Raw genomic sequence first — 20249 nt, 5'->3', positions numbered from 1 at the left:
TGTCTGCCATGTAGCTCTGTGCGGAACTCTTGGATAACGCAAGAGTCTTGTACGTTGTACGATTAAGAGCAATACATCTAAATTAGGCAATATCCATTTATCATCGCTAAAGAGAAGGTGACGAGTGGGCCATTAGCTTTATGCTTATCTCAGAAATTCTTTGCAGTCACCATAATAGGGCTTTAAGAACTTTATCCTGGTCAAAGGAGTTTTAACATCAAAACAGGATTCGGTCATAATCCATGTAATATTATGACTTCTTAAGATAACAAATGTTACACATCTGTGTTCAGTTTATAGTCTGTACTATAACCACCGAGTTTTGTGTGATAGCTGCTCAGTCTCATATGCAGGGCAGGATATATTCATAGTGTGTATATGGCTGGTTGTCTCCAACCTGTGCATGTTGCCTAGAACTTTCCATGTCCAAAAGGTTTTTTTTTTACCCTTTTTAAGAATTTTTTGAGGGTTCAGCCATGATAAATGAAAGTATTGATGTGCAGCCTGATATTAATGCTTTCCATAAATGTTATAGTTCTAAATGTCTTTGAACAACCAGCCTCTTTCTGGCATTAAATATGAAGGTCATAAAGCCAGTCTGGCTCTTGACCCATATTCTTGTCCTCCATAATGTTTTTCTAAACTCTTCCACAGTAATCATTTATGAATCCTTTCTTCAAGGCATCCATCAATAGATGTTAAACGCCCAGGTCTGTGATTCCCGGGAGCCCTGAATCACTATGGCAGTAGAAACTGAATCTTTGTGCATTAAAAAAAAATGGAAAAATGGTGACCTATTTCTGAACTAGGTCCCCTGGGTATTTATAAATGGATTCCACCTTGCTTACATAGTACATGAACCTTAACATGATCCAATGAGTCTGTGACCCCTCCCTGTCTCTCTATTTCTCTAAAAGTATGATCTCAGTCGACCAAGAGGGATGCTGATATTACATCCCCACTTTAAGTAGTTTTTCTTAGTTAGAAGACCCCAGACTGTCTTCATTGCCCAGGAGCCACCTTCTCCAACTATGGTCCAATTTTTGAATTGTAAAATGTGAGATTCCATCTCAAGTTAGTAACTAATACATCAAAGCAACCCATTACTATAACCCATCAATAAGTCCATTAGGTCCACCGTTCTTGGGTACTTTCCACTAAGATTTCTAAACAAAGCCTTAAGAAATCTGTGGCACCCTAAAGCTTGAGGTGTTCCTCTGTATTTTTATCCACTTAAGAAATCTGTGGCACCCTAAAGCCTGAGGTGTTCCTCTGTATTTTTATCCATTTAAGAAATCTGTGGCACCCTAAAGCTTGAGGTGTTCCTCTGTATTTTTATCCACTTAAGAAATCTGTTGTACCCTAAAGCTTGAGGTGTTTCTCTGTATTTTTATCCACTTAAGAAATCTGTGGCACCCTAAAGCTTGAGGTGTTCCTCTGTATTTTTATCCATTTAAGAAATCTGTGGCACCCTAAAGCTTGAGGTGTTCCTCTGTATTTTTATCCATGTAAGAAATCTGTGGCACCCTAAAGCCTGAGGTGTTCCTCTGTATTTTTATCCATTTAAGAAATCTGTGGCACCCTAAAGCTTGAGGTGTTCCTCTGTATTTTTATCCATGTAAGAAATCTGTGGCACCCTAAAGCCTGAGGTGTTCCTCTGTATTTTTATCCACTTAAGAAATCTGTGGCACCCTAAAGCTTGAGGTGTTCCTCTGTATTTTTATCCACTTAAGAAATCTGTGGCACCCTAAAGCTTGAGGTGTTCCTCTGTATTTTTATCCACTTAAGAAATCTGTGGCACCCTAAAGCTTGAGGTGTTCCTCTGTATTTTTATCCACTTAAGAAATCTGTGGCACCCTAAAGCTTGAGGTGTTCCTCTGTATTTTTATCCACTTAAGAAATCTGTGGCACCCTAAAGCTTGAGGTGTTCCTCTGTATTTTTATCCACTTAAGAAATCTGTGGCACCCTAAAGCTTGAGGTGTTCCTCTGTATTTTTACCCATTTAAGAAATCTGTGGCACCCTAAAGCTTGAGGTGTTCCTCTGTATTTTTATCCACTTAAGAAATCTGTGGCACCCTAAAGCCTGAGGTGTTCCTCTGTATTTTTATCCGTGTACATTTCTTTATACCCCTTTACGCTTCTTTATTTTTGCAACTGCTTCTAATGTAATTTTCTTGGAAATAACATATCTCCTGTGAAATGAGCACTTGTTCACTCCACGTAAGTGTATTACCACGCACAGTTAGCTACAATATATTCTTGGTTCGATTTGTTTATTTCTTCCAGTCGCCTAACCTTTCTCTTCCTCCTACCGGTTTATTAGCACGGGGAGATGAAAATAAGAGAAAGTCTATTGTCTCCATCTGAGGGTAGGCTTTGTTAATAATTTAAGAACTCATTAATAATTAAAAGCCCAAGTCATACTGAGGCAATGAGCAGCACCCTTTGTAAGAGTACCATAGGTGCAGCCTTTTGAGTCTCCTGCTTTAAATTCACATAATGTTCTCTTGCCTCTCTCTCTGCCTCTTACATTGAACGACTGCTTCCAGTATATCTTATCCTCAGTCACCCTCTAGTTTGGTTATTCCATCATATTCATGCTAAAGTGGATCATAAGAACCCCAAGGCTGAGGATTTCCGGCTAATAGCAGATAGCACGGCTCATGGTGGTGCATCTCCTAGATGTATATTCTCACTGAAGAACTTGCTTCCTGAAGGTGGGGGGGGGTTGTTTTTCTCTTTGATTGGAGCTGCTTTTGTTCTCCCACCCTAATAGCTGTGGTCACCTGCTGGTTCATTACTGACATTATTAGTACGTGTCTTTTTGTTGAGCTTCTTAATTGACTCACTAAATCACCACTGGCCCTGTAAAAGGGTCATTAGCTATGAGTAAAGGGAAGGATGAGCCAATGTGGTTGGTAAAGTGACCTTTAGGACAAGCTAAAGGGAATCTGTGTGTAATGTGTGATTTCACCTCATGCTCCAAAGCAACCCCACTTATCTTTGGAGCACACACTAGATGGCAGTTTAATTAATTTAGTCATAAAAAGAGCATAGCGTTGGTTGCTGTCAATGGTCGAGGCTAGACCTACCTAGCAAAGTCATCTTGCATTAGTGTCCATGTAAAATGTAGCATTATGAGTGATGGCCCAAACCCCACAGTCCTTTGGAAGGGACAGATATAACGTTCAGGCCTTATTTTTGGCATTGCTGACTTAGAAAGCTATCAAGTGTTTTAATTTGATACTGTCGCAGGAGTTTTCTTAGTGCAAGATATACCTCTCAGCAAGAGATAATAGCAGATGATGTCCATATCTGAGAACTTTCTAACTGTGCTGAACCTGAGATCTTAAAAGCATTAACCCTTAGAGTATACCATTCCACTGACGCTATCGTATGCTGTAGGGAGGCAGCAACTGGTTACATCGGGTCTCATATGCATTTGCACTCTTCTACGTCATGGTACTGTCTTTTACTCAAGTAGGAGTCAATAAGGTGCCCTAGTTAGCATTTTCTTTGGAAACATCTCTCTTTCTCTGATCAGAGGTGTAACGCATAAAGGAGTGAATGTGTGGTTCCACGCCTATTTTATAACATGTCCCAAAACAGCAGAAAGCTAGAATGGGCAGCGTATGGCCTCCAAATACAAGGGGTCAGTCTACAGTAAGAAATAATTCTTCAAGAAAGTTGTATATAAATTGTCTTAGGGAATTAGGAGCCAATTAGGAGCCAATTAGGGTAAGACTTGCCTATTCCTAGGAACCTAGGCAGAATGGGAAAAAACAAGTGATATCTCCAAGTTCCTTTGCCTGCACCCTAAATGGCCAGGAGAACCCTATAATTACCAGATGCCGACATTAGGCACACATTCAGAAAGTAGCCCATGAAAGTTCAAGCAGGCACAAGTGGAGGACATCCCCACAATGTCCGTTAAATATATCATTGTTTCGTTCTTCCACCATTACTTTTGCACACTGAAATTGGAGAGAAGAGTACTTTTTTATGGTGTCTTACTCAGGTCAGCGTCCAGTAAGCTATTTGGTGGGGGATTTTAGCCCAGAAAAGGTTTTAGAACAAAAGGGCAAAGAGGTCTATGTTGTGTATTTGTGTTGCAGCAGATCCTTGTGCTGTTTATGCTGTAGTTCCTTGGCTAGAGTTCAAGAGAAAACTAAATAGCAAGGGCTCCATGGTTCTGCTTCAGCTTAGAGAGAGAGAACAGCAAGACCTCCTATGTTATTCCTCTCAAGAAAAATAAATATCAGCATCCCCTTCATAATCTCTTGGAATAAAGTAAGCATGCGGTATGATTTTCTTAGGTTTTAGATACAGTTTGGCATTAGCCCAAGTGACTCCAGGGGTTAAGCCCTTTCGTTTGAGGACTGTTAGAGCTGGAATACTTTGTGTGGAGTGAATAGGTGCACACTGGCCCTTACATAAATGTGCAAAGTACATCTGTGTGAAAATTAAATCTCCTGAATGCAGATTATCCTCTACTCCATTCTGCTTCAGAACGACTTCAATGACTCACATAAGCACACCAGATTCCGCTCTCTCCTCTCTAATGCTGATTGCACGCTCAATACTCCCCCAAAAGGCGACATTAAGTGGACAAAGACAAGCTGAATTGCCATTTTTCACAGCTAATATAAGTATTTTTTCTGCTTTTGTCACATTTGACATCACTCTGGCAAACACTTTAACCTGTAAAATTACCACTCACTTTGTTCTTCCATAACCCAGCGGGGATGCACATTCATTACCAAGTAACATAGTTAATTTGGGTTGAAAAAGAATCATTTGTCCATCAGGTTCAAAGCTCAGTGTCCCACCCGGCATCAATCATCCAGAGAAATGCACAGCAACACCCATAGCTATTGCCAACTGTAGCAGTACAGCAGGAAAAAGAAAATGTTCTCCTTACTCCCTTTTGGCTGGGAAACTGTTTTCTTCGATAAAACTGATACTACTCAATACCGGGGGTCATTTACTATGGGCAGGGCAGGGTGCTAACTGAAAAATAATAACACTTTCCAAGTCACACCTTGTCCGGAGATTTCTGTGCTCACAACAGAGCACAAACAGCAACGCTAGGCCCATGGATACAGAGCTGCCTGCATTTGGCAGCAATGCATTCATGATGGGTAGGGCAAGGGGGTACATGTAGGCAATCCTACATATGAGATAGGGGGCGCCAGCAGATGCAGGTCACAACAGAGGCAGTAAGGACAGGGCTACCTTGAGTGTGTGTTCTATTGGCTAATGGGGCCCTTGCCCAAACAAAAACATACATTTTAGGGCCAAAATCCACGTTTCATTACGGATGATTGGCGGTTGCCTATCATCTCAATGGCAGGCAGCATTAGCTATGAAAGGCACTTCTCTGCTGGCATATTTCTGAAAATGCTTGATGTGCCAAAAACCTTGGATCTTCTTTGGTGGAGCAGTTCTTTATTTTGGTTATAAGTCACAGCATATCAGTTTATAGAATCTAGAGGAAGAGGGGTATAAAACACTTTTGTATTTTAGATATAACTTGAAAATGAAATACTAGACTTAGAAACCAAGGATAATAGCCCATTAGGGGACTGGCATTATCACACCGTATGTAACCATTGTGGCAGCTAGAGTGAGTAAGTGTTGTCTTGGCACACAGAGAAATATGGGCAGGAAATATTGACAATTATGCATCAAACTACCAGACAATTTCTCCCTGTGTGTGTGTGTGGCAACTATTCTGGATTCAACTTGCAGCTCTCTAGTCATTATTGAACTATGAACCGCAGCCTGATTAAAGCAGCTATGCAACAACAGTGATTTGATATGGATGACTGGAGTGAACTGGTGCAATTGTGCCGTCAACGTGTCAACAATTTGCTGAATACCCGGCCATTGAGACTAGAAAGCAGTCAGCTGCTGTGTAACCACCTTATTAGGACCAGTCATTAGGATGTTCAGCTTGTGCAACTGCTTTGGGAACCCACAGAAGCCCCCAGAGTAACCATTATCCTTCCGTATATAATGTAGAAAGAGAAGATATTATACATTAGGGACAAGGGAACCCCATATTAAACGTTACCTAGCATCCCATTTACCCTAAGGACAACCCTGCAGTCTTTAATCCTTGTAATGGTTTAGTGCACTAAGAACAGCATCGTCACAATGTACCTTTCTCGACCTTGTTGGGATAACACTGTATATTTGTTTTTGTCGTTACAGGTGTAACAATCGCACACAGTGTGTTGTTGTTGCTGGATCAGACTCCTTTCCTGATCCGTGTCCAGGAACCTACAAGTACTTGGAAGTCCAGTATGACTGCGTCCCATACAGTGAGTATACAGAATACAAGAACTGCCAAAGCACATTGTGTATAAATGTTAAGCGGCCACACACACGGCGAGATTGTAATGCACAAGAAATACACAAATGTATTACAAACACATAGATCTTCAGTAACGTGACACAGCGGAAGAAGCCAATAATCTGAACAGAAGCAAGACATGACAATAAAATGTGCAAGCAACACTTCCTTCCCAAAGACAATATTCGGCTCATAAAGATAGAGCAGCACCTGCACTCAAATACACAGTGCTGGCCAAAACTCAGGGTTCCATAGACCAACGTCAGGGGATGGGAAAACCCAAAAGGAAAGCACACAAGGCATCAGCACATACTAACTATCGCACAACACCTGCAATATGTGGCACGGAGAGAAACAAAAGGAAATCTTATCTCAAGTAAAGGATAATAATGCTAAATACAGACTATAATAGGCAGAGCTATATCACCCCCCCCCCCCCAAACCTTACTCAGCTGTTGTTGGACTACAAATCCCAGAACAATTTAAAATATAATGAAGGGTGAGGCATGCTGGGAGCTGTAGTCCAGCAACATCAGGGTTGTATTACTAAAGCAATATTGCACAATAAAACTTTTCCAAAACATTTTCCCAAATCTCCACAGCGGCTGCATTAAAATGCAAGAAATCCTCCAATGAGAATCCCAGCTGATGTGTGTAGATCTGGCTCCATGTTCTTTGATCCTGCAATTGGAGTTGGGAGCGTTAAACACAGTTTCCCAGCACTGAACAAGTCTGTCCTTAATCTCCATGTCTGATTCCTGTGCCATATAATGAAGGCAAAAAGACATCATTATTTCTAGATGTAAGATAACAGCAAGATGCCTGACATAGTGCTGCATTCTCATTGGTCACTTCTCTTGCACTTATAATGAGATTTTTGGTCAGTGGAATTCTCATTGGTAAATTTCCTTGTATCTATAATTACGTTTTTTGGCAAGTTCTATAGCAAAACTAGGGGGCGCCGTGGGACAGCGTTATGATTGGGTTTACAACTCCATTAAGAACAAGACCTTGCATTTCTATGAACCTTGTTCCTTCCTGTACAACTGGTGCACTTGTCCCCTGTAAGGGCCCTAAGATCGTGCACCCCTTAGATGGTTAAATAGACCGTCTGTCTTTTCCTACTAATTGCTCAGCATTCATTCATTATAATAGCAAAGGACAGACCTGTAACTATTTTATTCAATATAGTTTTATATTACCTAAATTAAATGGAGGCATGCAGTCATGGCATAAGCTTTTTGGAAGAGTGTATGCCCCGTTGTGGTTGCAGTTACTGATGTCTCTATTGAAAATCTGCTTGAAGACATATCTTCCAGCACAGGGGAAGCTACACAGATGGGCGGTGCTTGGCATACTATTATTATACTGCTAGTCATCACAGTTTATTTGTTTGGCCCAAATGTTGTTCTATATAGGCAAAAGTATACAGCCGGTGGGGTCTGCTGCAGGACAGCTTGGAGCCAGTCTCACCATGCCCAGAGTACCCTGATGGATATAGGTTTACTCGTCTTAGCAGTGTTTCATTTAATTTATGAAGTTAGTTAACTGACGAAGCTGAGGGTCATAGTGAATAGCAGGGTATGTTCTTTCCTTTGTTCTTGGAGTAGATCAGAAGTACTTATATGCCTATAATATATTTCAGATAGACAGAGAATGGTATAAACCAGCTTTACTTTCATATACATGTTACATGGATTTCTATATTATATAGATGGAGTATGGTGTAGCAGTCTACCATATACATGTATTAAAAGTGTAGGTGGGACAAGAGCCAACTAAATGAAGGTCCACCGCGGGATATAACTCCCACGCTGCTTTGCTCTGTGTGTAGGATGAGGCGGTATAATTGTACCTTTCCTCACACCATTGCTACAAAACGTTATATAATTTAGAGTTATGACTTCCACAGTGGCTTTGAGCTAGCATTAGCAAGTACCCTTTGTATACTTTATCTTGCTATAATAGTCAGACAGGCAATGGCAACCATTGGAACCGACCTCCTCAGTAATAATCGAGGAGCTGGAGAATGATATCTCTCCATTCTCTGCCTATCAGCCACCTTTCACTAAAACAGTTACCATTTTGGAGATCTTGGGCGGCCAGTAGGGGAGGCATACAGGAACCTTGTGTGCCTACTGGGCCTTTGGGAAAGGGAGAAGTAGTTCTAATTTTATTCTACCTTTTAGATTCCTTAGTCTTGTACAGTTGGGCTTCTTGGAAGGTAGGTTGGTCTAAGAACATACAAAGCTAAAAACTTACAGAACATTTTAGAAAATGCCTAAAACCAAGCTGGTCTTGGATTTCTAAAAATACTGTTTCTGCTTGATGTTATTCCTTAGTCAGTGACAATGGAAGGTAAAGGGTTAGGGTAAAATAAAGGGGTCATGTGATTGTGAGAATAAGAGACAGTGCTGGAATAGTTTCTTTGTACTTTTTTACATTCATCCACACAAACCAGATGTCCTGACAGTCTTTTTATCTCTTGCAGCCTCAAAAATCTATAGATTAAGTACAGTGAATTCAAGTCACTTTTGAGGATTAATAACAAATAAACCTATACTGTCCGTGGTTATCCTAAATATATTAATAAAATGCTACATTCCTGACCAGTTGCAGGGATCCCTCTCCCTAGCTAGATCATGGTGTCTCCATGTAAGCCTGCAATGGATATCTTTAACATCAGATATTTTATTAAGTGGGATTTACTTATTTTCTTACTTATCCGCCCTGATAGGAGTAATGTGGCAGTTTGGTCTGTTTGCTATTGTGTTCTTAGGCAGGAAAATCCATGTTTTTAGTGGTTCAGAGGGGACCAGTCTTGGAACCCCTCCGCTTACTTGCTCTTGATTGTAGTTGGTTTCATGATATTTTGTCTAATTTATCTAGTCTAGTCACATTTAAATATATTGCTGTGGACTAATATTATCCAGGTTGGTTGACTAGCTAGAGATGTGCACAAGTACTTGTATATGGTGGCATGCATTATCTGGGAAGCCCTACTGTTGAGATACTACCATTTTTGTAGATTCATATACCAGGCGGCTATGAGCTCTTCCAAAGTGTTTGCCTGGGCATGTAATTGGCTGACTGAGTTGGAAACTAGGGTTTGTTCAGAGTCAAGAGCAGGTTGCTAAAAAGTTGCTTAAGGGCTCTTGGATTTGGTAGGAATGTTGATCACGACTGTAGGTACATATAAGCTAGCCTAGATGCCTTCTCAAGAGTTTATAATGAACAATTCAAGAGGCATTAACAACTGTAATGTGGAAACAGAAATTATTATCTGTGGTTTCCAAGGTCCTAACACCATCATAATGCAGATTGTCCTTAGTACCCGGGAACCAGAAAACCAAGAACCACCATTTAATTAGAAATAAAACACAAAGTCTTCCTGGAATTTAATTAATGATCTCTAAGTTACAGCTTCATTAATTCTTTCTTTATTCTGTTCTGCATATATACCTGTATGCTTAACACTTATGACCATTAATCTTGCCCAGTATACTATTTTATAGTATTTTATATTGCAGATATCATTGTTTTGGTTAAATAATAATAATGGAACCCAGGATAAACTTAAACATAAGTAATCTTTCTCTTGAACATTCCAAGGCTCAAACTGACACAAGTTGCAACTTCTCATCCCACTATATTTTCACACTCTATGCAGCTCTCGGTCATTCCTAGCCCTTTGGTGCAACACTCAACAACAAGACTTTTTAGCAATTCGTTCCATTCCAGACACAACGTTTTATAGGTCGTTGCACAGAATAAATAACTTTTAAAACATGGGACCTTGGAATGTGCATTGATCAATCCTCTATTTTGATTATTTGGCCAAGTCAGTTGCATTCCCAGTATTCGTAGGCATCACAATTGGTCTTTTATTGGTCTCTCCATATATCTATGCATAGGGCTGGTCCAACAGGGTATGGTCTGTAGCCCTCTTTAGTATGTGTTGAGCCTCAATAGCTTTAGGGCTTCATCTTGAATAGACTGAAGCAACTTGGCTAGAAGTGCAACTTATACAGAGTCTCAATTACTTTTACTCCTTTTCACTTTTATGCCTCTCAGTGTTAGCTTTAGTAACCTATCATCAGACAAACCTTGCTGTGTTTTGGAACTAACAGTAACAGTGACCTGAACTAAGATCTTCTCAACAAATTAAGGGACAATTAGGCTCTTCAAGTTAGTCAGATGCTTAAACATTGAAGCTAAGGTTAACGTTAATCTTTTAGTAAAGCATGGGATACATTAGAAGATCTGCTCTGGTGAGGTCACCAAATAGTTTATCTTTAGTCAATTAGGCCTCTAACACTCTGGGCCAAATTGTGGGGATTTAATCATTTGCCTCTGGGCCAATAATTGGATCATAATGAATGACCCATAAAGTTATGACAATAGAAACATTTTTCGGCACACCACTCACATATCTCCACAGGGTGCTTCAATTCCTCGGCCACTCCCAAGCTCCCTGTAAAGTTATGACCACATTAATCTGCCTTTCCAGTCCTCATATATATATATATGATATTTGACTGGATATAAGTCTGTCATGGCATTGAGAGAGCCCCATACATGAGCCAATAAACCTTTACTGGCGCGTGATCCAAAATATAAGGCCAATGTAACATTGAACTGGCTAAAAAACAAAAAGTTGAATGTGCTACACTGTCCCAGTTGAAGCCCTTATCTGAGTGTTTGTGGCTTTTTGTGGTTCAATACTTAATCTGACAACTGGAGAACATGTGCCTCGAAGAATAGGTCAAAATAACTTCCAATTAGTCTGGAAAGCTGGTGTATACTTGCTCCAACTTAAAGCTGGGGACACAACAAAATATTTGAATGCAAAAAGCATATTTTAGTGAAAATACATAACCTCACAACCAAAAAACTGGAGTTTCAATGCTTTAAAACAAAAACAAAAAAAAAATAGAAATCAACATTGCAGGGTAGATTTTACAAGAATTGCAAGTAGTTTGAACACTTTTGCAAGGCACTGTAAATCATACTCAAGAACTATGAATAACCTCTAAAATGTTTCCCTACAAATGATTATAAGTGATGTCATCAGCTATAATCCGGGCCAGGTGATGTCACTTGTGTCACATAACTCACTTAAACAATAAGAAATAATGTACCCCTTAATGTAAAATATACAAGAATATAGAAGTTATATAAATAACATTTGAGCTTTGGCCAGAAGACCCAGTGATATCATTATTTTGTTTGGGTTTTGTGCTTTACTCCAAAAAAATCAAGTATCTATGCATTGCCATTGACCATTACATATAATAATGCCCCATTCGCTATGAGCCTAAAGACATGTAATAGGCAGCACCACATCCCACTACATAACAAATGAGATACCAACATGACCCACATAAACATGTGAAGAGCACAGCACATGTTCATATTGCACATCACAAGAACCAAAGAAGCAGTTTATGAAGGAAAGGCTTCATACATAAATCATGGACAGAGGAAAATGGAAATGGTAGTATGATAGCTTTTATTGGTTGTAAACATAAACTATTGCATTTGATAGTATTCCTCTCTAGGTGAAGCCCTAGGCTTACAATGTCATTGGTGTTTTTATGTCAAATCATTGAGCTTCTTAAGGAGGAATTCAGTGATCACGATGTTGTACCTCATGGGGGTCTTCAGGTGTATTTCTATTCTTATACCTTTGTATGTTGCACAGCCTTGCATGGGTTTCATAAAGTGGAACTCTTACCATGAAGCTTGTATGTTCTTCACATGAAACTTTTAGCAAGATTTCCTATCACCTGGGTTCTCCAGACAGACCTGTATTTGTGTAACATGAAATTTGAGAACCAAAACCTTCCATGGCATGCATTCTTCAGGTAGGACTCTGTGTTTAAGGTTTTGCCCAACATGGAGTTCTTTATGTTGCATCTCTACAGCCATTGGGTTCTTCTGGTGGAACTCAGTGATGAAACCTTTATATAACAAGGGGATTCTCAGTTGGAAATGTAGGACCAGGATTGAGTTAGATCTCCATAACACAGGTTACATTTTGTTCATATTTGGACTGAAGATCTTCATTGGCGCAATAAATGGTATCTTACTACCGTCTTCATCTCTTTATTTTCATATTGTCTCAGAGACAGGAACAATACCACCACACATTTCTTTCTTCCTTTAATACACCGTATAAAACACCCAACAGAATATCCTCAGGTGAATTATAACGTTTATAATAAATGACTGGAATGTTAGATTTACTTGACTACTCACTATCATTTACAGGGTCTCCCAGGGTAGGTTTTCATTCTCATTTTTGGCATGTCCTTCATTTTCCATAAGTATTTTATCAATATCACAAGCCTTTTTTTATCCAGTTCACTGCTGCTCTGTCTTTCATTCTAGTGATATTCCCTCCCATGATCTCTAGGCACCTTTCTCATGCTTTTTGCACCTTTTCCTTTGTACCCACCTACATCTCCCTTTTCGTGCACGCCACAATCTTCGACTAATTCTCACCTTCTCACTTTTCATTGCCTACTTTTTGGTTCACCACCCTACCCTTGAGGAATCTAGTGCACGGCAGGGTCACTGATCTGAATGGATTAGATGAAGTTAAACTAAGGGACGGGACACATGCCTAGATGATTTTCCTTGCTAGGATGTTTTTGGCCGACGGGAAGCATTACATAGTAATCACCCTCTTTAGCGTTTGATCTGTTCTGACAGGTATCGCTGACCTCTAACCTTTTACATTTCAGCCCAGTGCACACAGAAGAACTAATCCACAAAAACCCTTTATAAGTTTTAGGGAACAGGGAAAGAGGGAGAAAAGCCCTCGCTCTGACTGCAGAGCCTCTAGGCACCACGGGGGCAACTGTACCGCACTTCAGAACATCATGAGCTTACCCTGCGGAGCATTGTGTATTTGTGTGCAGAGCAATGTATGTTGATACAGTGCTGCACTCTTAAATACCGAGCAAACACAGTCACAGAGATATATACGGTGCGCTTTACCATTGTCTTGCTTCTGTTGGCATCGCTTTCACTCCTAGTGCTGTACAATTAATGGGATTCAAAGAATAGCTAAGGGATTACAAAGATTTCCAGTTACACTTTATGGTTTAATGTATATGCCCCATGTGCCCTATATGTATAGTCACATCACAGGGATATAGCAAGGACTTGCTGACAAACCCACAGAGAAGCACACTTACATGCCCGAACATATAAATCACCTTCAGTGGTCAGAGAGTACTGGACATATAAATCACTTACAGTTGAAGCCAGACGGTATTGCACGCGCAAATCACCTCCAACCACAGTCACATAATCGATGGCACATATAAATCACCCGTATGTCCTTTTAATTATTTGCATTTACACACTTCATCAGTCAGAAAAACAGATAACTATTACACTGCATGTAGAAAACAATAGGACCCAAGCCTACACGCTGTATGGAACACATCATGGGTGCCGGGATCCGTTCCTCTGTATTCGCAGACATATATTTTATGACACATTTAGATAAAATGGATTGTACATTGTAAAGCTACAAAGGCATTTGTACATAATTGGGGGGTTATAGAGTAATAATATGGGCAATGTGTCATCCATGGCAACCAGTTCAGACATTAGCTTTTATCAGTGCTGTTGGCCAGAAATACACAGAATTGATTCAGCAGTTTCTTATTTGCTGCTGAAGCTTATGGGCATGTAGGACACCTTGGGGGGGGGGGGGGGGGGGGGGGGGGAATCAGATTTAAAAGACTGTCCTGAATGTCTGCTGGATTACATTTGGCCTGAATGAACAGACCAGAACGATTTGCCCATCCATGTGGGTACTCAGTGGCACAGTATCCTATTATTGAGATTGCAGACCAATCGGTTGAATAGCAGTGAAACAGGCACTTGCAAGTATAAAAGCATATGTTTAATTGGTTGCTATGGGTTATTGGATCTGGGCAAATATTGTTATTATATACCCCCCCCCCCATAGGTATCAGACTGAAGTCTTTAAAGCTGGATAAGAACATGTAGACACACTGCCCCCTATGGATATTTGAAGCCACTGATTATGATTCACAAGCCCTACCCTCTACTTGTAGAAGTATGACCCCTCACAGAGATGCTTTGCTCAGCAAAACGACAGTACACTCAGGTAGCACACATTGCTCTGCACGCAGACGCACATCGCTCTGCAGTGCTCTGCAGGCCCCTCTTTGGCACAGAGCTGCTTGCTTCACCCCGTGCGTAGCCTTGTGCGGAGGCGGGAGGCATTGTGGGTATAAATTGTTTAACCCATTGTTTTCATTTCCAGGCTCTGCACATTAACATAACAGTTCTATTCCCAGGATGCTCTGCCGAGGCTGTCTCACTCTCTGTCTCTTCCTCCCCTATTCTGTTAATTGCTCTTACATTGCTCTCTCAGTCACATGCTTCCTTTCCTCCTCTTTTGGGCTGTTTCTCTCTGTCTGTCTCTATCGCTACTTCTCTCTGTATCTGGCTTGCCGTTCACTTCTACTCATGAGGGCTCATTTACTAGGGTGAAGAGCAAGACAGGTGTATATTGCCACCTTAGTACCCACAACATGCTTTTATTGCCCTGCAAGGTGGGCCCACTACATAAGTATTGGCATGTTGGTGGGACATGGACTTCCATTATCATACCCTTGCTAGCTCAGTATTCCATAAGTGCACCTAGGGCTTAACTTGGTCCCCTATGGTAAAGTTCCTTGCACCTTGCACACTAGCTTTGCACCCACTAATGTGCCTTTGATTAGTAAATGAGCTCTATAGTCTTTGTCTTCATATTTCTCCTGAGCTTTAGCTCATACCCCTCTCTCTTTCTCTCTCTGAGTCTCTCTTTCTTCTTGTCTGTCCCATGCCCAGATTTATCTTTGCTCATGATTGTAAGATAGAAAGTGCAATATCTTGGCCTGTCTGTCATTTGTGTCTCTCTGCCTGTCACTGTCATCTGACTTTATTACTGCTTATATATGAATACCACTAACTTTTACTTTGCAGATTCCCTGAGTGTGTCCCTCCCCACTCATGCCCAGCCCCCAAGTCTACATCTTTCACGTTCTCATTCATTCCTACATTTCCATCTTCCGTCTGTGTTTACCTTCTTTTATCTTTGTAGGATCCTTGGGTGCATAAATCAACAATAAACCCTGCATATGGGTGGAAATTACCATCTATAGGTTTTCCCTTATTCATAGTAAAATATTAAGATGTAGCTTTGACCCTGCCATTTGCTGATTCATTCTACTTTCTAGTTTTATAATAATGCCCCCTCCCTGTAGCAATGGTCATAAAGTGATAGCAAAATTTCATAACATCCTATGGAGAAGGCCAAGTGTGGCAACTACCTACCTCGCAGTGATGGATCTATGAGCAAACTTTGTTTTACAAGCCCATATCTTATATATATATATATAAGTACAACTCTGCATGCCTTGTATTTGCTGCCCCCTGTACACATTTATGCCAGTTCTCTGGTTTTCTGCCAGCCACTATCAATGTTCATGATTGATTGATTCAGTATACACACCAGCATGTGGTGTAATGTACAGATGTACATATACCTGTATAGGTATTTACAGCTACAAATATACCGAGACAAAGTGCTCTGTGCACACAGTAGGGTATGTCCCTGTGTAATTAAAATCATTTGAATGGAATATAATAAATGGGGTACTTATGATGTCTTCAGTTTCATCACCATATCATTACGCACCTATTCCCTTCACGTTTGGGCCATTTCTTCCATCGTACTATATTCCCTGTGTTTCTCCCTGCCCCTCCATTCTATATCCATTATCCTTCCATCAGTGCCGAATGACCATTTTTTACCATGCTCTCTTTCATGGCATCGATTCCCCTACAATCCCCTACAACTTTTTTTTTTAATCTGCATCAAGACTTGATGTCTATTAATCTTACATCAAGCAGTATTCCTGCATCTGTTCCCACTTTTACTCTGTTTGCAGGACCTTAGCAAGCTAAACTCCCTTTTTGTATCCATCAACCTCAGTTTTATCATGTTACTCCCTCTCCATTGTGCCCCCTTTGTGCGCCCTACATTCCTCCACTCCCATACTGCTACACCACCCATACTCTTCCCTGTTGTTTCCATCTGTTCATCCTTTTCTCTCTACAGGGCCCTCCACCTGGATCCCAAGACTGCCCTGTCCAGTTGCCCCACTACCCCTCCACATTACACAATGGGATATTAGAATATGAATTGTTTTGTTGGGAGGAGGGATATTTGGAATCCTTGGATTGGGGTGGAGGGAGGTTTGGGGAAATGACACTCATGAATATCTTCTCTCCTTTTCCTATCCTCTTTTTCATTTGATATTTTTTCTCTCTTTTTCTTTTCTGACGCGTGAATAGAAGTGGAGCAAAAAGGTAAATTTCATTGGTCCCTTCCTGTTACCCTCACGGTGACTCGTTAAATCCGCCCATAATTAATGTTGGATACCTAATTTTTCCTCTTCTCTCCACCTCCCCCTCCTCATCCTTTCTTTCCTTTGCTGACCCTGCTACCCCTTACTTCCTTTCGCTTTTAAGGATTGCAAGGCTGATATATATATATTTCTCTTATGTACGATCCCAAAATGGGCCACAGTGTGGTAAGGAGTAGATATGATGCCTATAACAGCCAATGAGCTTCAGTGAGCAGGTCGGGCCATAAGGGTTAGAAGGGAAATACAGGCCAATGAATGAGTGTACAATAACAGTGGAAGCTATTGTTGGATCAACCATTGAAACAATATAATTTTCCATCCTTTTTCAGTTATTTTTTTCAACAATCAGAATAAAGGGGTAGACGCCTGAGTAGGTTTTGAAAGGGAAACTGGTTAAAAGCCTTTTTTTAGATGTGTGGGACAGGGCAAATGGAGTACTGTTGTGCAATGATTACCACTGATACTATGGCAAGGTGAGAGTTAGCAGTGCGATAGTCTGCAGCCTATACCCCCACCTCATCCCTCGCCCGCCTCTCCTTATCCGTCATGTTTCCATAGCAACCTCCAGAAACCTGGCCTACCTCAATTATTCCCTTCAGCTCTCTCCTACTCTCACTTCTCCTCTCTATCTGTATATATCACTCTATCTTTCCCTCTTATTTTAACTATATATTTTGCTTTCTTTTTATTTGGCACCCACACCCCCTTTTTTATGGAAGGGATTCCCTGACCAGGACTTGCCTATTTGGCAGGAATGGGTGGCAGGACAGCTGCTCTCTATGAAAAAAAGTACCTTCCGTGTATATATATATATATCATATGCATTTATATCTATGGGTTTGGAATAGAGGATGCATAGGAGAGCCGTGCGTGTGTGTAATACGGCCGTTTCTGCATGCATAATCTGTTCTGAATGCATTTATAAATTATATATAAACACATGGTACATTTTTCAGGCGGGGTATGGCTGCTCCCTCAGGATTTGGGGGAAGGTTCAGAAAGTGTTTGGGGGCTGGGGGGGAGGTTTGTGGTGTACGTTGATGACATACAGCACCCTGTGGTGATAATTAACCTCTCATCTGTCTCCTCCGTGCTGTACTCTGATTACTAACTTCATTAATCTAGTCTCTCCTTCCGTCTGTGCACAGACCTGCGTATTAATACGGAAATCATTGACAACGGGGGCTTTGTCTGGGCAGGGGGGAAGGATGGATGTTTGCTGATTTGTTTTCTATTGCTCCATGTATAACTGCTGCCTCTAACTCCACCTATAGCGTCATAGCGTCACATTTACTGAAAACTAGAACTATGGCTTTATATAGATATTGCCTGTAACCGACCCTTTACTTCATTTAGACTTGCTCTCTAAATGCGCAGATGCTTTTATTGTTTCATACAATAGTGTCTTTCGCACCGGTATCTTTTAATCCTTTAGTGATTTATTTATCTCCGCCTTATACTCCCCTATAACTCCTCCTATTGCTCTATATAACCCTCCCTATAACTCCTCCTATTGCTCTATATAACCCTCCCTATAACTCCTCCTATTGTTCCATATAACCCCTCCCTATAACTCCTCCTATTGCTCTATATAACCCTCCCTATAACTCCTCCTATTGTTTCATATAACCCCTCCCTATAACTCCTCCTATTGCTCTATATAACCCTCCCTATAACTTCTCCTATTGTTCCATATAACTCCTCCCTATAACTCCTCCTATTGCTCCATATAACCCTCCCTATAACTCCTCCTATTGCTGTATATAACCCTGCCTATAACTTCTCCTATTGTTCCATATAACCACATCCTATAACTCCTCCTATTGCTCCATATAACTCCTCCTATTTCTCCATATAACTCCGTCCCAATAACTCCTCCTATTGCTCCATATAACCTTCCCTATAACTCCTCCTATTGCTCCATATAACCTTCCCTATAACTCCTCCTATTGCTCCATATAAGTCCTCCCTATAACTCCCCCTATTGCTCCATATAACCCCTCCTTATAACTCCTCCTATTGCTCCATATAAGTCCTCCCTATAACTCCTCCTATTTCTCCATATAACTCCGTCCCAATATCTCCTCCTATTGCTCCATATAACCTTCCCTATAACTCCTCCTATTGCTCCATATAACCTTGCCTATAACTCCTCCTATTGCTCCATATAACCTTCCCTATAACTCCTCCTATTGCTTCATATAACCTTCCCTATAACTCCTCCTATTGCTCCATATAAGTCCTCCCTATAACTCCCCCTATTGCTCCATATAACCCCTCCTTATAACTCCTCCTATTGCTCCCTATAACCCTCCCTATAATTCTATAATTTCTATTCCTCCACATAACCCTCTCCCTGTAACCCCCCCTTTTGTTCCTCGCCTTAATTGCCCTTAATTCCTCTTATTGTTCCATATAACCCCTGCCTACAACTCCACCTACTGTCCCATATGTCTTTTCCTTGTAACTCCTCCTTTTGCCTTATGATTCTCTACCCCTCTCCTTAATTCCATATCCCTATTTAGTTGGTTATAATCTAATTATAGCCAATAAATTCCATTCATTTTATTCAGTAATTGTAAGGCCTATTCCTTCATAAGTCAAAGCAAGATATCCCAAAATGTTGCTCCATATTGCAAGAATATTCGCTGCCCTCCCACAGCGTGCCTGCCTCACTCAGCGAGGTGGGAGCGTGAGGTACTGCATGACTGTTTCTCCTGTGTTTTGCCATCTAACAATTTTTAATGTCAAATCCTGTCACTTTAACAGCTTCCTCTGTGACCAGAAAGAATCTAACTCTCCAAACGTCGACTTACACTACTGATTTTTTTTCTACAGGTGTCTGAGATTAACTTCATTTCTTTTTCCATTTTCTCCAATGTCTAATAAAAAAAGCAGAGCTTGTTACAAGAACACCCCAAAAATGATTAAAATGCTCAAGCCTCAACATCATATTTACAGGGGCAGTCAACTCATAAGAAGATATGGCCATCATTACCCTTATAAATAGAATTATGTCTATTATTTCCAACATGTGCATCTATATTTCTTAATTTAACAATAGCTGTAAGGAGGCTATTGATAGGGACTGAGAATGAAAACAAGGCAAAGCTCTAACAGAGGTGTTCTCATAACACAGTTCTGCTTATTAGTATGGCAAAGCGAAATGGACTGACTGGTTATTACCATGCTTTGGGTGCTATGTGTTGATGTAGGTTTTGAGAAAGTAAACAAGCCACTAAAGGAAGGAGTCTGAATTGTTTATCTGGTTTGCAGTGGGCAAAACAATAGGAGACTGACTACAGTCTGAAGATGATGTCCTAAACATCCAGGAGTGGGGTATACAATGAGGAACATTTTATATGCAGTAGAGGCCTGAAGTAGCCATAAAGTCTCTCTTTGAGACTCTGAATGTAGCCATAAA

At 40.7% G+C, this 20249-nt stretch overlaps 1 protein-coding gene across 5 annotated transcripts in view; it reads left to right on the top strand.

Annotated features, from left to right (window-relative positions):
• The window catches only part of adgrl1 (adhesion G protein-coupled receptor L1), a 180182-nt gene that overhangs the window by 124860 nt on the left and 35073 nt on the right, over positions 1-20249 (top strand). For 3 of the 5 annotated variants that reach the window (XM_004918881.3, XM_031899351.1, XM_031899352.1), the window contains exons 4-5: positions 6218-6327; positions 16752-16766. In XM_004918881.3, coding sequence (XP_004918938.1) covers positions 6218-6327; positions 16752-16766 — 125 coding nt within the window. The remainder of the gene's footprint in view (positions 1-6217; positions 6328-16751; positions 16767-20249) is intronic. The other 2 variants (XM_012953139.2, XM_004918880.3) reach the window with 1 other exon arrangement.

The sequence above is a fragment of the Xenopus tropicalis genome, chromosome 3 (genome assembly GCF_000004195.4).
Source record: "Xenopus tropicalis strain Nigerian chromosome 3, UCB_Xtro_10.0, whole genome shotgun sequence".
Taxonomy (NCBI): Eukaryota; Metazoa; Chordata; class Amphibia; order Anura; family Pipidae; genus Xenopus; species Xenopus tropicalis.
Note: the sequence above shows the minus strand (reverse complement) of the source record. Positions and strands in the feature narration are given on the sequence as shown.